Genomic DNA, 17,865 nt, shown 5'->3' with positions numbered 1-17,865 from the left:
TGTGCCAGTACCATGCTGTCTTGATGATGACAGCTTTGTAATAGAGCTGGAAGTCTGGTATTGTGATGCCACTGGCTTTGCTTTTTGTTTTCAACCGTCCTCTGGCTATTCGGGGTCTTTTCTGGTTCCATACAAATTTTAGGATTATTTGTTCCATTTCTTTGAAAAAAGTGGATGGTATTTTGATTAGGGATTGCATTAAAGGTGTAGACTGCTCTAAGTAGCATAGACATTTTCACAATATTTGTTCTTCCAATCCGTGAGCATGGAACGTTTTTCCATTTCTTCGTGTCTTCCTCAATTTCTTTCATGAGTATTCTATAGTTTTCTGAGTACAGATCCTTTGCCTCTTTGGTTAGATTTATTCCTAGGTATCTTTTGGTTTTGGGTGCAATTGTAAATGGGATTGACTCCTTAATTTCTCTTTGTTCTGTCTTGGTGGTGGTGTATAGGAATGCCACTGATTTCTGTGCATTGATTTTATATCCTGCCACTTGACTGAATTCCTGTATGAGTTCTAGGAGTTGTGGGGTGGAGTCTTTTGGGTTTTCCACATAAAGTATCATATCATCTGCAATGAGTGAGAGTTTGACTTCTTTGCCATGAAATGTTGAAGTCTTGATTGATAGGCCTTCCTTTCAGCATTTTAAATATGTCATATCACTGCTTTTTGATCTCCCTGGTTCCTGAAGACAAATCGACTGTTAGCTTTATTTGGGAGCCTTTAGAAGTGATAAGTCACTTCCCTTTTGCTGCTTCAAGATTCATTCTGTTTTTCTGCCCCTTCTGCTCTCTCCTCCTCCTACTCCTCTCCTGTGGATGTTGCTATATTTGGATGTTGGATTGTATCCCACAGGTCACTGAGGCTTTTTGTTCATTTTCCCTATTTTTATTTTCTATCCTCAGATTGTATCATCTCACTAGGTCTGTATTCAAATTTGGCTGATTCTCCTGCATGTTCAGATCTGCTATTGAGACCTCTAGGGAATTTTTCACTTCAATTATTGTACTTTCATATTTCAAATTTCAAATTTTCAAATTCCAGAATTTCAGAATTTCAGTTTGCTTTTTCATCAGATATGTATTATTTCTAATTCTTTATTCAGTGAGAATGTGTTCCCATACTTTATTTTGCTTCTTTAGATATGGTTTTCTTTAGTTATTTGTATGTATTTAGAACAGTTTATTGAAAGTCTTTGTCTAGTGGTGCCTAGGTGGCTCAGTTGGTTAAGTAGTCTGCCTTCAGCTCAGGTCATGATCCCAGCGTCCTGGTATGGAGCCCCGCATCAGGTTCCCTCCTCATTTGGGAGTCTGCTTCTCCCTCTCCCTCTCCCCCCCCGCCCCGCACTCGTGCTGTCTCTCTCAAATAAATAAAGAAAATCCTTTTTGGGGGGCCTGGGTGGCTCAGTTGTTTGAGCGACTGCCTTCGGCTCAGGTCATGATCCTGGAGTCCCGGGATCGAGTCCCGCATCGGGCTCCCTGCTCGGCGGGGAGTCTGCTTCTCCCTCTGACTCTCCCCCTCTCATGCTCTCTCTCTATCACTCTCTCTCTCAATAAATAAATAAAAATCTTTAAAAAAAAAAAAATCCTTTTTTAAAAAAGTCTTTGTCTAGTAAGTCCAATGTCTGGACTTCCTCAGAGGCAGTTTCTACACAGTTTCATACATAGTTTTGGGTTTGTTTGTTTTTCCTGTGTATGAGCCGTATTTTTTCATTTATTTGTATGTCTTAAATTTTTGTTAAAAACTTGACATTTAAAATAAAAGGTGTCAGTTTATCATCAGAATACCACTCCACCACAGCTGTCATTTGTTTAGTGACTCTTTTGAACGGATTCTGTACAACCTGTATTCTTTGTCATGTGTGGCCACTGAAGTCTCCCCTCCATTAGCTAAATAGCCAGCTAATAATTGGACAATGATTTTCTTAAGTACTTGTAACCAGTAAGGCTCCAATCTTTGCCAAGATGCTCTATGTATAGGTTGGATGTTTGATTGTGTCCCACAGTTCAACAGTTAGCCTGGCATTTTACTACCTTGCGTTCACCTTCACTTTTCTTTCACAAAGCCTCAAGGTTAATGAGAGCCCAGTTTAGTACTTTCTCAGATGTTTCCTGAATGTGCACATAGTCCAGGGCATGTGTGCCACCTTCTAGATTCCCAGAGAGATGTCTGAGCTTTTTAAAGCCCCTTCTGTTTATATCATGCTCCAACTTTTCCTTTTAAGCTTTTTAATTACACTGTTGTTTCCTTTAATTGTTACAAACTGCCTGAGGTAGCCATGATGGTAAAGAATATCCCATGGGTTTTTCTTTCTTAACTAATGTCATGCCCCCAGAGAAAATGCTATTTGCAGTCGGTGAGCTTTGAGTTAGATCAAATGAAGACCGTTTTATGAATGGGATGTTCCACGGAGCTACCAGACAGGTCAAATAATGACAAATCTCTGGGGCTTATCTTCCAGTTTAACCTTAGTTTTAGGCACTAAGAATGTGCATCTCACCATTTAGATATTTTCTTCCCTAGGAGAGACAGGGCAGATGGGTCTGGGTAGCATTTTGGTAGTGTCTGCTACTGCTGTCCCCTTACTGCAAGGGATGCCACCCATGGCCTCAAGTTATTTGTTTTATTGACCTTTCCCGAAATAAGTGATACAGATCTGAGTGATTTAAGCGGTGACTTTTCTTCCCCTACACTAGCCAGTACCACCTGCGGCAGGAAGGGACTTCCCCCAAATTCTCCCCCAATCCTTTCTGTGAACAGACTGGGTTCCTGGAGAAAATGTCACAAAAAGGTAGAAATCACACTATATCTGTGACATACACCACCTCCTCAGGGACTTCACACACTAACATTTGTGCACATGTGGCCTTTAGCAGGTTGTTAAAATTTTTCTAGTTTTATCTTTCTGTCATCTTAATGAAGTTTGGTAGCCTATGGTCCAGTAAGCAAACAAGTGGGTCCTGATTCTCCCTAGATGCCTATCTTTTTCCTGATTTCAAATTATTTGTTAAGCAATTTCATTTCTCTGATGAATTAAAAAAAAGACCTTAATTTTCAATCTGTCTAGCTTTGTTCTTGTAAGGATGTTAGTATTGCTCTTTTCAGCTCTCTACACCTCTGAGCTAAAATCCAAAGCCACACTGTATGTTTGTAATCTTTTCTAATTTGGTGAGACTTACTGTCTTTATTTTTAACATGCAAAATGCACTAGAAAATAATTTGTTATGATTATGTTATCCTATATGTTTCAGTTACTCAAATTGATTATTTATGTCATTTAAACCTTCTGTATCAGTGGTCAGCAAACTTCATCTATAAATGTCAGGTCGTAGGCTTTGTGGGAGATATGGTCTCTTTGGAAATACTGAACTCTACAGTGGTAGTGCTGTAGAAGCCCTGGGTGATACATAAACAAATGAATGCGACTGTGTTCCAGTAAAATCTTACCTACAAAACAAAACAAACGAACAAAAAACGGCAGGCCAGATTTTCTCTCTTGACTGTTGCTGACCCCTTTCTAAATCTCTATTAGTTTTTTTCAGTCAGCTTGCCCTGTGAGTTGAGAGTTGTGTTAAAATTACTTATAATTTTATAAAACTAATTATGGTTGTGGATCCATCTATCTCATTTTCTATCAACTTTTGTTACATACAGTTGATTCTCACTATTCACATGGTTATTTTCTATAAAATCACCGTGAACATTAAATTAGCAAATACTGAGTCATTGCTCCTAGGGGAAATACAGTGTTGAGTTCCTTTGAGTTTCTAGTCAAAACATTTTGGTCTACCATTCAATACACAACCTTGTTTTATGTGTGTTTCTGTTTAAAAATACTTTATTTAATATATTGTTTCATGAACAAGAACTAACAGCCAACAGCACCATAATTAATGCTTAAAGTTTATCTAACACACTTGGTCTCCCTAAGGCATATCACAACCTTCTTGCAGTCAGGAACACTAGACAGCATTTCTCATTACACAGGTGGGGCAACACAAGAAAAGTCACAAAAATGCAAAGAATGTGCTAAGTAGTCTGCAAAAAGAACATTTGGCAAAGCATTATCTTGTTCAGCTCCAGCTGGAAAATGTGTTGGACACTCAAATCTTTTACCTTTCTGCGAGTGTCCATAAATACTGCAAAATCATGAGTATTTTTTTTTTAAAGATTTTATTTATTTATTTGACAGAGAGAGACAGAGAGAGAGAGGGAACACAAGCAGGGGGAATGGGAGAGGGAGAAGCAGGCTTCCCGCAGAGCAGTGAGCCCGATGTGGGGCTTGATCCCAGGACCCCGGGATCATGACCTGAGCTGAAGGCAGACGCCTAATGACTGAGCCACCCAGGCGCCCCAAAATCATGAGTATTTAAGTTAGAAGTATATTTTAGTGAGGTGAATTTGCAGATATAGAATCTGTGAATAATGAGAATTGACTATTTGCAAGCTAGGTTTTCAGATGCACACCAATTTATGTTTTTTATGTTTTCTGTTAAAAGGATCATAAATAGTTACTATGTTTTGTCATACTTTCTTACCTTGATTGTTTTTATGTTAATATAACCAACTTTATTTTGGCTCATAATTATGTATATTTTTTTCTGTCCTGTTATTTTCAATCTACATATATCCCTCTCTCTTAACTGTGGTTTCTTTGTTGTTTTTATGCTGTTAGTCTTTCTTTTAATTGATTGGTTAGTCCAAAAGTTGGCAAATTTTGTCTGTAATGGATCAGATAGTAAATGTTTTCAGTTTTGATAGTTATAAGGTCTGATAGAATTACTAGGCTATGCTGTTACAGCACGAAACCTACAATGAACAATACAGAATGATTGGGTATGTGTGATTATGTTGCAGGAAAACTTTTATTTATTAAAAAAGTGTCAAGCTAGATTTGGCCACAGGTAATAATTTGCTGACTCCTACCCTCGAATATGCCTAGGGTAGTATATTGGGGTGTTGGATAAAAATTGTAAGAAATTTATCATTTTTGCTTAAAAAATTTTTTTAAACAAAGTTTAATATATTTAAAATATGTGCATGGAACTCATAAGTATATAAAAATAAAGTTATAAATATTTTTACTCATTGAATACTTCCAAAATATAAGTTAAAGTTAGATTCAAAATATGCATCCTTTGTATACATTTGTTTTCAATTCTTTACAGTAAACGTAAGAATTGTTTTTAGGGGTATTTTCTATGTCACCTAATTCTGAACCCTTCAGATTGAGCAGAAATGTCCTGTTGCAGGCATCAGTGTCATTCAAGGACGTGACTGTGGAGTTCACCCAGGAGGAGTGGCGGCAGATGGGTCCTATTCAGAGGACCCTGTATAGAGATGTGATGCTGGAGAACTACAACAACCTAGTCTCAGTGGGTGAGCATATAAGTATAACTTACCCTCATCACAGCACATAGAAGGCATTTCCTTTTTATGCACCAATACAGATGAATATTTTATTTAGATTTTAATGTTACTGAGGTATTTCATTCAGGAGTATAAAATTAACTAAGCCCTTTTGAGGAATAAAAGAAGTGTTTTGTCAACTCCCCATGATAAGTTCAAATCAGGATCTTCAGGGTGCTGCTTCTGAAGCTGTATCTTTTTACGCTTTAGAAACTAAAAAGCTCATCATCCGTCCTAAATACTCCATTGTTCCCTGTTTACAGGGAACTGCATTTTCAAACCAGCAGTAATCTTCAAGTTGGAGCAAGGAGAGGAGCCTTGGTTCTTAGAGGAAGAAATCTCAAACCAGAGCCACCGAGGTGAGTTCCTGAGCACTAGCAGACAGAATTCTCTTGGGATATTTAAGACTCCAGAAGGTCAGTTTGGCATTAAACACCTTTGTATTTCAAGACTTTCCTTTTAAGCTCAAAGGCAAAAAAAGCACCAATCAAAAGAAAAATGATTAATAAACTTGACTGCATTAAAATTGAGAACTTTGTTTATAAAAGATACTGTTAAAAGGATGAGAAGACAAGCCATAGAGAAGCAGAATATGTATATAATACAAGTAACCTAGAAAGGATAAGTACTCTGAAAATGTAAAAACTTCCACTAGTCAGCGTAGGAAGAGGTGGCAACCCAATTGAAAAATAAGCAAAAGACTGAACAGGAACTTTTAAATGGCCATTAAATCTTTGAAAATGTGTTCAATCTCTCATTAGCTTTCACGGAATGCAAAATAAAATACAAAGTGAGATGAGAACACATGGTATGATGTGACATTAACAAATTTGGCAAAGCCAAGTCCTGATAAGGATGTGAAATATTAAAGAATCTTACTTACTGATGGAAAATGTAAGCTGGTAAAACCACTGTATAATCAGGAGGATGTTACCAAGTCAGGTTAAGTTTTACATAATTTGCAACCAAGGAATTCATTTCCTAACTACATACCCTACAGAAAGGCATGATTATATTCCCTAGGATAAATAAAACAATATTTACTTATGGCAGTATTGTTTGTTTTTGTTAAAAATTGGGCTCATCAGGAGTAGAATGAAGAAAGCATTATATTCCTCAAGGGATAATTAGTTACATTAATCTTAAGCAAACGAAACCAAACAATATAAATATACATGTGTGGTTACATTTATGTAAATGTCAGAAATGCAAAACTCAATTACATTTTTAGGAATTCATATATTGGTGATAAAACCACACAAAGAAAATCAAGGAAACAATTACATAAATATTAGAGGAGGGTAGTGAACTCTTAAGCATGAAGTTAGAGATAAGTAGGGATGTTTGCAGAGCCATTTTTGTGTTCTCTTTCTTGATATATATATTTTTTTAATTCAAGTTAGTTAACAGTGTAGTATTGATTTCAGGTTGACATGGTTTCTAATTATACTAGTGTTCACTCTGTACTGTTAAACTGTACATATAAGTTTTATGCAGATATAAAGTATGTTTCATAGTTAAGAGAGTGAAGAGATGAACCAAAAATAGCGGATGGTATTTACAACTCATTAAAACCCTCGAAGGATAGCCATCTAGAATGCATAAATGATTTGGACCTTTCTTAAGTGCCATCTTTGCAACAAGGCCTTCCATGATACCCCATTTAAAATAACACCCCTTGGGGCACCTCACTGGCTCAGTCGGTAGAGCATGCAACTCTTGATCTCAAGGTCATGAGTTCAAGCCCCACATTGGGCATAGAGCTTACATACATACATGCATACATAAAATACATATGTACATATTTTATACATATCAAATTGAAATGTGAAAATTTAGGATGAAGTGATCAAGTTCACTTACCATTCAATTTTGATAAAATAAAGGTACTACAGCAGGAATTGAGCAGTGAATCTAATTTAGTTGCAAGAATAGATTTTCCTTTTTTCAGTTTTACATTTGTTTGTATTTCTGTGACTTACAGATATAAGATGGGTTAGGTCCTGAGCTATAAACTTCTTCATTTAATCATGAGGAAAGTTGTACTATCAATTTTGATTTGATATTGAAGAATTGAATGGAAATGAATATCAGCTTGGAAATAGTGGACTCTTGAGGATTCTATCAGTATAGCCTAGATAGTGTAGGACTATAATATATTTCCTCAAAGCAAACTCTTCCCCTGTTGGGCCTAGTCCATCAGTGTTCATTATCTCCTAATTCTTTTATTACTGTACTTAAGTTTATATAGTCCCATTGTGTTCATCCCATTATCTGGTTTTCCTGTTCCCTAAAATAACCACTCCTATAAAAGTCTCATTTCTATTCTTTCTCCACCCCAGTAGGAAAATGCAGTTTATCACAATCCAAATACAGATACGTATTTATTAGCAGTTTCCTCTCTCATTTTCACTATATCAATATTATTTTTAAAGGAGGGTGAGGATACATACACATAAATTATTTAATCTTGGAAAACCAAAAAATGAATGCAATATAGGCTATATATTTCCCATCCATAAGAAATGTAAGGTTCATAAGATGTTTTCAATTTATCTCTGTTTTAGAAGATTACAGAGATGATGACCTGATGAAGAGGAACAAGAAAATCCAAGATAAACACTTGCAGGAAATAATATTCATCGATAATAAACCATTGACTGGAGAGGAAGAAGAAGTTTTGGGAAAACAGTTTAATCTGCACATAGCTCCTGTTTCAACAAAAATATCCTGTAAATATGACTCATGGGGAGTAAATTTGCAAAATATTTCCCAACTTATTAATAATAGACCCTATCCAACAAAAAAACCAAATTGCTATAGTGTATGTGAAAATTTGTCTTTCAAAATTAAGTTTGAGAGAACTCATACTGGAGAGGAGTTTCATGAATATAATAAAAATGGGAACGCTCTCAGTTATAAGGAAAATCTTCCTAAGAATCAAAAATGTCAAACTTTGGAGCAAGCTTTTAAATATGATGAAATTGGAAAAGCCTTCTATGGTGAGGCTGCTTGTGTTACATGTAAGAGTCTTCACACAAGAGAAAAATCCTATAAAGATGATGAATTTAGGGGAAAAAGTGAAAAAACAACTATCTTTGACTATAAAAGAACTGGGGTAGGGGAGAAACACTCTCCTCTTAACCAATGTGGGAAATCCTTCTGTGGGAAATCAGCTGTCAAGGAATACAATAAGTTTAACATGCCTGTGAAACAGAATGAATGTAATGCAAGTGGAAATAATTTCAACAGGAAGTCACACCTCACTCAGCTTCAGAGAATTGTCACGGAAGAGAACCCAGTGGTATGTAATGATAGAACACAAACTGGGAATAAGTCCTTCGAATATCATGAAAAGAGGAAATCCTACCAGATGTCAGCCCACAAAGTACGCCAGAAAACTCACTCTGAGATAAAACCCTATAAATGTAATGAATGTGGTAAATCCTTCTTTCAAAAAGGACATCTCATTCAGCATCAGAGAACTCACACCGGAGAGAAACCATTTGAATGTAATGAATGTGGAAAAACATTCTCCCAGAAGTCACACCTCAGTACACATTGGAGAATTCACACAGCAGAGAAACCCTATAAGTGTAATGAATGTGGGAAAACATTTGTCCAGAAGTCAACCCTCAGGGGACATCAGAGAATTCATACAGGAGAGAAACCCTATAAATGTAGTGAATGTGGGAAAACTTTTGTTCAAAAGTCAACCCTCAGAGATCATCATAGAATTCACACAGGGGAGAAATCCTTTCAGTGTAATGAATGTGGGAAAACTTTTGGTCAGAAGTCAAACCTCAGGATACATCAGAGAACTCACAGTGGTGAGAAAACATATCAATGTAATGAATGTGAAAAATCCTTCTGGCGAAAAGACCATCTCATTCAACATCAGAAAACACACACAGGAGAGAAACCATTTAAATGTAGTGAGTGTGGGAAAACTTTTGCCCGGACATCAACCCTTAGAGTGCATCAGAGGATTCATACTGGGGAGAAACCATTTAAATGTAATGAATGTGGGAAGAAATTTGTCCGGAAGGCAATCCTTAGTGATCATCTGAGAATTCATACAGGGGAGAAACCTTTTCAGTGTAACAAATGTGGGAAAACTTTTGGCCAGAAATCAAACCTCAGAATACATCAGAGAATTCACAGTGGGGAGAAATCTTATGAATGTAATGAATTTGGGAAATTGTATAAGAAGTCAACTCTAAATGTTTGCCAGAGAATTCAGGGAGGGGGAAAACCCTATTGATATTATAACTATGGAAAATCCTTATGGCTGAAAAACCAAGCCATTTGACTGTAGTAAACCCACACAGGAGAAAACCATATAAATATGAATGTAGGAAGAATTTTATCCAAAAAGCAACCCTGAAAGTATATCAGAGAATACACATGAGCTGATATTTCTTTCAAGGTACTATGGAAAGCCCTTTTGAATGAAGCCATGCCCTTTAGATAACTCACACAAAATTTCCTGGTCTCCCTTTCCTCCGAGTAGGTCTTTGGGACTGTGGATGCTCATATTTTATGCCACATCCATTTGTGACAAAACACCTCGCTGACAAACTACTAGGGTGCTATCAGGATAAAATGGAGATGACCCAGGACAACCTTGAGTATCATGCTTTAACATGGCACAGCTTTTACAAGGGTGCCTGAAATATGTGGAACAAAATTCTCATTCACATCTTTACCTTTTGAACATTTTGGCATCAAGCAGTGTTCTTGTATTCTGTTGAGCTCTTGCATGTTTAGGTCTGTTTCCTTTGGAACATAATTTAGCCATCCCTCTACTGGGGAGGTAGAAGGCTATTATGTAAGCCAGCCTTACATCAGTCAGTGGGTACAGCATTTATTAAAGAGTTGGTGTTGTGAGGAATTCCTCAAAGATCATCAGAGAATTCATTTAAAAAAAATCTTTCAATGTACCGAAATAGATGATACCACCTGTTCCAGGGCTTTCGATGAACCTAAAAGATTGGAAGATTTTTGGTTGAAATGTGAGCACACCTCGTGCAAGTAAAGCAAATGCTTCTTTAATGTCATGAAGCCACTCTCCCTTCACACTTTGTTGTACCTTCATATACCCCAACATCAGCTGTTTCAGGGGAAAGAAATCTTCCTGTCTCCAGTGGGGACCCATGGCCATTGGCACCCACCCAAGTTTTCTAGGGAACGTTGAGGGAGGAAAAGCGTTCAAACTTTTATGGCTTTATGGGATACAGGTGCCCAAGTCAACATCTTATCACTTTACATGGAGGTAGGGAGTATCTAGATATAGAAAATGTTGTTAGGGCAAGGGTTACAGTAGGCAAGGGAAATGAATGTGACCCTGTGAATAAATGGGGCTCTTTTGGCCAGTGCAGTATACTGTGGCTACTTCTAAATCTGAAAGTGTAGTAGGAATGTGTTACATGCTATACTTCCCCTTCCAATAATTCAGTTCTCCCAGTCAGGAAGAGTTGTGTGTAAAGAAAATACCTTTGAGGTCCCACAACTCTTAACGACCACTTTGCGCTTCAGTCTCTGTAACTAGTCATTCTGTTGATTGGAATTTCTGGCAAAAGGAGATGCCCTTGGGGTGGGGGAGCAGGGTGGTTCGACTTGATACCCTAAAAAGGCTACCAAGTATACGCCTTTTGTAAAGCAGCTCTTAGCTTACTCTTGGGCTCCGCTGGCTAACAAGATACGGACACAAGCCTCAGGTGTAGAATGCACATGGTGTATTTAAGAATACAGCTGTCCTGGTCCTAGCAGTATCTCAGCTATGTATCAGATTGTATTAGCTGTCCCTTACAGAGGAAACTTATCCCCCACTCTGCTGCCTGAAGCAAAGGTGCTGGCTCAGTAGGGCCCTCGATTCATAGAAGTCACTCTAATTGGGCCTGGTTCACTGACAGGCTAGTGGGAATCACTGGATACTGACTATTCAATCTCAGTGCCATTATGCAGACCCAAAAATTGATGGGGCTGCTCCTCTCAATGGGCAGGACACAAGGATGTTCTCAACACTGGCAGATATTCCATTTGAAACTTGCGGCGTTTTAATTGACTCTGGTTCTTACTGTGCCCAGCTTTTTGACACACTGGTAGTAAAACTGCAGGCTGACAAAAGCACTCCTCTTTGGTGCTGTGAACTGTGGGGGGAAAGTCAGCTGCTAAGCACATCTGAGTTGTTAAACTAGATGCCCTTGGTGAGTGAGTATTCTATGATAATACTGACTGGAATCAAGCTGCTGAGCAAGCCTTCGCTATCCTGATTGCCAACATTGCTACCTGGATCCATCATCATACTGACAGAGCAAAATATTCACCATCTTAACTGCATACAAAGTAAAAGTCTATATATCCAGTGCTTCCTTTGATGTCATTTGACCTAAGAATCTACACTTTTTCCCTTCTGTATTAATATCCAATTCCACATACCATTTGATAATTCACCCCTTTCCTACTGATTTTAAATATGTTCATATACTAAATTGTCATTTGTAAAGATATTGCACAAGACTGCTCATGACCCATTCCCTGCATTCTGTTAGCAACATATCCTCCTTTTGGGATCAGGGCTAGCCTAAACCTCATATGAGCCAAAATACTCAATCCTCCTAGCCTGATTGTTAATTTTTCACTGAAGAGTGTTTCAATCAGGAAAACGAGAATAACCTCCTAGGACTTTGGAAATGGAGCATCACACACTAGAGCTGCCAACACCCTTGCCAAGATGCATCTGCAAAAAAGAAGATAATAACTAGTTAGTGCTGTATTCCCTGCAAATAATCAAGAGGTTACTGTTTGTTTTTATAATAGGTAGTATATTATGTATATATATATTTTTTAAGATTTTATTTATTTGACACAGAGAAAGCCAGAGAAGGAACACAAGCAGGGGGGAATGGGAGAGGGAGAAGCAGATTCCCCCTGAGCAGGGAGCCCGATGTGGGGCTTGATCCCAGGACCCTGGGATCATGACTTGAGCCGAAGTTAGACACTTAATGACTAAGCCACCCAGGTGCCCCATCTTTCATTCTTAAAACTTTTTCTCAGTTTCTTAATATATTTGAATCCTCTTCCTCATACCCCTTTGTATATATAATCTTTTAGAGTTATGATTGGGTTTGCTAATAAGTTCAAGATCATCTATCCACTAGAATGAATAAATTCACCCAGGTAGTCTGAGTCATTCATTGGCAGTCCAGGTGACAAAGTCCCATGGTTGGGCACTTAGGCTTTATCTGCTGTCCCCTTGCTGGGGTAGGCCCACAGAACACCTCTCTGTATAATCATACATTATCAACTGGAGACTGTGGTCTGTGCTATAGCCATGAATGCTCCCTTCTCCCTGCCTGGCTGATCGCCTTTCCAGGTAATGGGCTTTTATTCCAACAGATGGGTGCCACATCTAGGGATCCTGGAAGAGTCCACTTTCTGTCTGCCTGCCTGCTAAGGGTCTTTATGCTAATTTTAAAAAGCCTCCACTGAGGGCAGGAATTTTTATGTTTTGTTCATAATGTATCCCAAGCAACTGAAACAGACCCTCTACCCATTAGGCACTCAGAAATACTTGCTGGAGGTGGATTTGTCAAAGTGGAATATGAACATGTTTTCTTTTGATCCTGCAAATGATCTTTTATGATTATTCATTTACTAAAAGGAAAATTAATTGCTGTGAGCTCCATTCAAAGACTCATGTTTTGGATATTTTCAAAAGTTGCTAGAAGAAACTTGTTCTTAATATTCAGAAGTATACACTACTGTTCTTCAAATATTTGTCACCCAAAATAAAATTTATTTTCAATAAACTAGAATTCCCAATCCAAAATTATGCCTACATATCAGTTCTTATTAACACTGTGGGGTGCAGGCATTTTTCTTTTTTTCCTTCTCTCTCTCAGCTTTGCTTTCACACAAATACTTTATAACTACTAATCCAAGCAATTTTGCAAAACAATAGTAATCGTAAATCAGATTTTTAAGACCAATGAAATGGGAAGGCACAGAAACTGTTTCTTGGGATCACCCCTTTACTCCATTGTACCAGTCGTTCCACTCATTTTTATTTCCAAATCATCCTCTTGGCAGCTCCAAAGAGAAGATTCTTTTTCCTCAGGTTCAAGAATCTACTGGGAGAGATGTCTGATACCAAAAGAGGGGCATAATACTTGTTCTGAGCTGCCTCCATATTGGTCTTTCCTTGCCAGGTGCATGATACTTTTTTTTCCCCTCACATTAAAGGTGTCCCTGGAAGCCCAGTGGAAATAATATACCATGCCCTTTTACCAGGGAAGCTTCACACTACAATGAGGGAGAAACAAATTTATTTTCTTATTGGAGACAGCACAATCTCCCAGTACCGTTAGCTATTTTAACAATCCTTCAGTAGTCTAAAGAACTGACTGCCAGGGGCACCTGGCAGGCTCAGTTGGTAGAGCATGCAACTCTTGATCTCAGGGTCATGAGGTCAAGCCCCACATTGGGCAAGGAGCCTACTAAAAAAAACCTGCCAAATCCCAGAACAGTATAATTAGCTTAACTATCAGATGATTGACACTTGATACATAATTAATAAGCTAGAAACTACTTGGCCTGACTTGTGGCAATTATACTTCTGTATGTATGCCCCCCAAATTTAAAAAATGTTCAAACAAAAACTTGAGTACAAATGTCATAACAGCAATATTCACAATAGCCAGAAGATGGAAACAACCTAAATGTCCATCAACAGATGAATGTATAAATAAAATGATATATTTGTAAAATAATATAATTTAGCCATAAAAAGGAACAAAGTACTGATACATACTACAATAGACATAAACCTTGGAACATGCTAAACTGAAAAAGCCAAACACTAAAAGGGTAGAACATGACATTACAGGATAAAATACTCTATCCACTAAGAATCCTGTGTGCAGAGAGAGGAGTTAAGATGGTGGAATGGGGGACCCTAAGTCTGTCTGGTCCCTGGAATTCAGTTAGATAGTTATCAAATCATTCTGAATACCTGTCAAATCAATGGGAGATCTGAGAAAAGAAATGATGCAATTCTACAACTGGAAAAGCAATCACTTCTTGGAATGTAGGAGGTGTGGAGACTTGAAACCAGGGCAATATATCCGAGGATACAGCAGCAGGAGGGAGCTGGATCGAGGAGGCTACCACAAAGTATTATAAGCAGCAGAGCACAAAATCAGAACTTTTAGAAGTCTACTACAGTGGGGGACGTCCCTGGCTTAAAAGTGCTCAGGTGGTGGAGCGGGGTGGAATCCCAGGTGAGACAGCATGGTCTTAGGATCCCCAGGGTCATAAGAACAGGGGTGCCTGAGTGTGGCAGAGTTCCCAGGCATCAGAGCAGGGAAGCCGGCTGAAAACAGCAAGTCTAGGCACCGGCTTTCTGCTTGGTGTTGCCATAAACGGCAAACTGCTTCATGGTCACATGACCACTCTCTGGGCAGGGGTCCAGCAAAAGGCAGAAGTGTAGTGAGACCCCCGCCTTCCCTCAGGAGTAAGGGCGTGGGTCCGCACCACGGGAGTCCCTAAAATTTGGAGACTTGAAGCTCAGTCACATGACTGAGAGAAAAATGCTCAGTCACAAGCTGAGTGAATCCGAGTTCAGATGGAAACCAGGGAGGAAAAAGTGATTGCTTTTCTTTGAGAGCTCACTGAAGAGTGGGGGTGCGAACTTTCATCTCTGGGTCTAGAGAGTGGGGTGCCATTTTCATCCCCCGCATCAGTGCTGAAAGCCTTCAGAGAGCAAAACAGCACCACATAAGGTAATCTGGAGCCAGGCCCCCGGGGAAGGGAGGCACAATTCCACCAGCGCAGGGGCACCTGTGAATCAGCACAACAGCCCCCTCCCCAAGAAGACCAGCAGGAACAACTGGCTACCACTAAGTTTACTGATCATAGAAAACTGCAAAGCTTCAGCTCTTGGAGAAAACAGTATATAGCCTTCATGATTTGTTATTATTCTTTAGTTGTTCTGTTGTTATTTTTTTTAGCTATTTTCTTTTTTTTCTCAACTCTTATTTTCTAATTTTTATTTTTTATATACACGTTATGTATATATATTTTTATTTTTGGTTTCCATTCATTGAATTTTACTTTTTTTTTTTTTTTACAATTTTATTTATTCATTGGACAGAGAGAGACACAGCAAGAGAGGGAACACAGCTGGGGGAGTGGGAGAGGGAGAAGCAGGGTTCCCACTGAGCAGGGAGCCCAATGTGGGGCTCAATCCCAGGACCCTGGGATCATGACCTGAGCCGAAGGTAGACACTTAATGACCGAGCCACTCAGGTGCCCCCATTGAATTTTACTTTATTTTCATATGTATAAGTTTGTCTTTCTTTCCTACTTTGGGATCTGGTTTCTTTTAACAAACAGACCAAAATACAGCATCTAGTATTTTGCTTTCTCTGTTTTGTTTCTGGTTTGATTTTTTTCTTATTTTGTTTTGTTTTTGTTTTCTTGTGGTTTGTTTTCTTTTTTTTTCTGTTGTTTTTGTTTATATTGTTGTCTTATCTCTCTTTCTTCTATCCTTTTCTGGACATAATGACAAGATGGAGAAATTCACCAATAAAGACAGAAGGGGATATTACTCACTGCCAGGGATTAAAGCAATATGGTTATAAGTAAGATGTCTGAACTAGAATTTAAAACAATGATTATAAAGATACTAGCTGGGCTTGACAAAAAGCATAAAAGACACTAGAGAATGCCCTACTGAAGAAATTAAAGAACTAAAATCTAGTCAGGCTGAAATTAAAAATGCTATTACTGAGATGCAGTCAAAAATGGAGGCTCTAACAGCAAGGATAAATGAGGCACAAGAGAGTGTCACTGATATAGAAGACAAAATGATGGAGAATAAAAAAGCTGAAAAGAGAGAAAGACAACTACTAGGTCATGAAGGGAGACTTCAAGAAATCAGCAATTCCATAAAGTAAAATAATATCTGGATGACAGGGGTTCCAGAAGATGAAGAGGGAAGGGGCAGAAGGTTTATTTGAACAAATTATAGCTGAGAACTTCCCTAATCTGCAGAAGGAAACACACATTCAAGTCCAGGAGGCACAGAGAACCCCCCCTTAAAATCAATAAAAATAGGTCAACACCTCAACATATAATAGTGAAGCTTGTAAATTTCAGAGAGAAAGAGAAAATCCTGAAAGCAGCTAGGGACAAGAGGTCTTTAACCTACAAGGGTAGAAACATAAGACTGGCAACAGACCTGACCACAGAGACTTGGCAGGCCAGAGAGGACTGGCATGATACATTCAATATGCTAAATGGGAAAAATAGGCAGCCAAGAATACTTTGTCCAGCAAGACCGTCATTCAGAATAGAAGCTGAGATAAAGAGTTTCCAGGACAAACAAAAACTAAAGGAATTTGTGAACACTAAACCAGCCCTGCAAAAATACCAAAGGGGATTCTTTGAGTGAAGAGAGAGGCCAAAGACCAGAAAGGAACAGACAGTCTACAAGAACAGTGACTTTACAGGTAATACAATGGCACTAAATTCATATCTTTCAGTAGATACGCTGAATGTAAATGGACTAAATGCTCTAATCAAAAGACATAGGGTAAAAAAGATTGGATAAAAAAATAAGACCCATCGATATGCTGTCTACAAGAGATTCATTTTAGACCCAAAGACACCTGCAGATTGAGAGTGAGGGGGTGGAGAACAATTTATCATGCTAATGGACATCAAAAGAAAGCTAGAGTAGCCATTCTTATATCAGACAAACTAGATTTTACACCAAAGACTGTAATAAGAGATGAAGAAGGACACTGTATCATAATAAAAGGGTCTATCCAACAAGAATATCTAACAATTGTAAATATTTATGCCCCTAAATTGGGTGCAGCCAAATATATAAACCAATTAATAACAAAATTAAAGAAACATATTGCTAATAATACAATAATAGTAGGGAACTTTAACACCTGACTCACAGGAATGGACAGATCATCTAAGCAGAAGATCAAGGAAATTAGGGCCTTGAATGACACACTGGACCAGAAAGACTTAACAGATATATTTAGAGCATTTCATCCTAAAGCAACAGGAAACACATTCTTCTCAAGTGCACATGGAACATACTCCAGAAGAGGTCACATACTGGATCACAAATCAGGTTTCAACTAATACCAAAAGACTGAGAGCATTCCCTGCATATTTTTGGACCACAATAATTTGAAACTGGAACTCAATCACAAGAGGAAATTTGGGAAGAACTCAAACACATGGAGGCTGAAGAGCATCCTACTAAAGAATGAATGGGTCAACCAGAAATTAAAGAAGAATTAAAAAATACATGGATACAAATAAAAATGAAAACAGAACACTTCAGAACCTTTGGGATGCAGCAAAGGCAGTCTTCAGAGGGAAGTATATAGTGAAACAGGCCTTTCTTAAGAAACAAGAAAAGTCTC

At 38.2% G+C, this 17,865-nt stretch overlaps 1 protein-coding gene across 2 annotated transcripts; it reads left to right on the top strand.

Moving 5' to 3' along the window:
• The first annotated feature begins 5,167 nt into the window (after positions 1–5,167).
• On the top strand, positions 5,168–10,307 carry ZNF510 (zinc finger protein 510). 2 transcript variants are annotated; one of them, XM_081802956.1, is made up of 3 exons: positions 5,168–5,380; positions 5,674–5,769; positions 7,981–10,307. In XM_081802956.1, exons 1-3 carry the CDS (start codon positions 5,203–5,205, stop codon positions 9,672–9,674), a joined length of 1,968 nt encoding a protein of 655 aa, XP_081659082.1. In that variant the 5' UTR covers positions 5,168–5,202; the 3' UTR covers positions 9,675–10,307. The 2 variants fall into 2 exon arrangements, with proteins under 2 accessions (XP_081659082.1, XP_081659081.1); XM_081802955.1 differs by having other exon boundaries at positions 5,171–5,380; positions 7,978–10,307.
• The last annotated feature ends 7,558 nt before the right edge of the window (positions 10,308–17,865 follow it).

This window comes from Leptonychotes weddellii, chromosome 14 (genome assembly GCF_054177405.1).
Source record: "Leptonychotes weddellii isolate Sample4059 chromosome 14, ASM5417740v2, whole genome shotgun sequence".
Lineage (NCBI taxonomy): Eukaryota > Metazoa > Chordata > Mammalia > Carnivora > Phocidae > Leptonychotes > Leptonychotes weddellii.
Note: the sequence above shows the minus strand (reverse complement) of the source record. Positions and strands in the feature narration are given on the sequence as shown.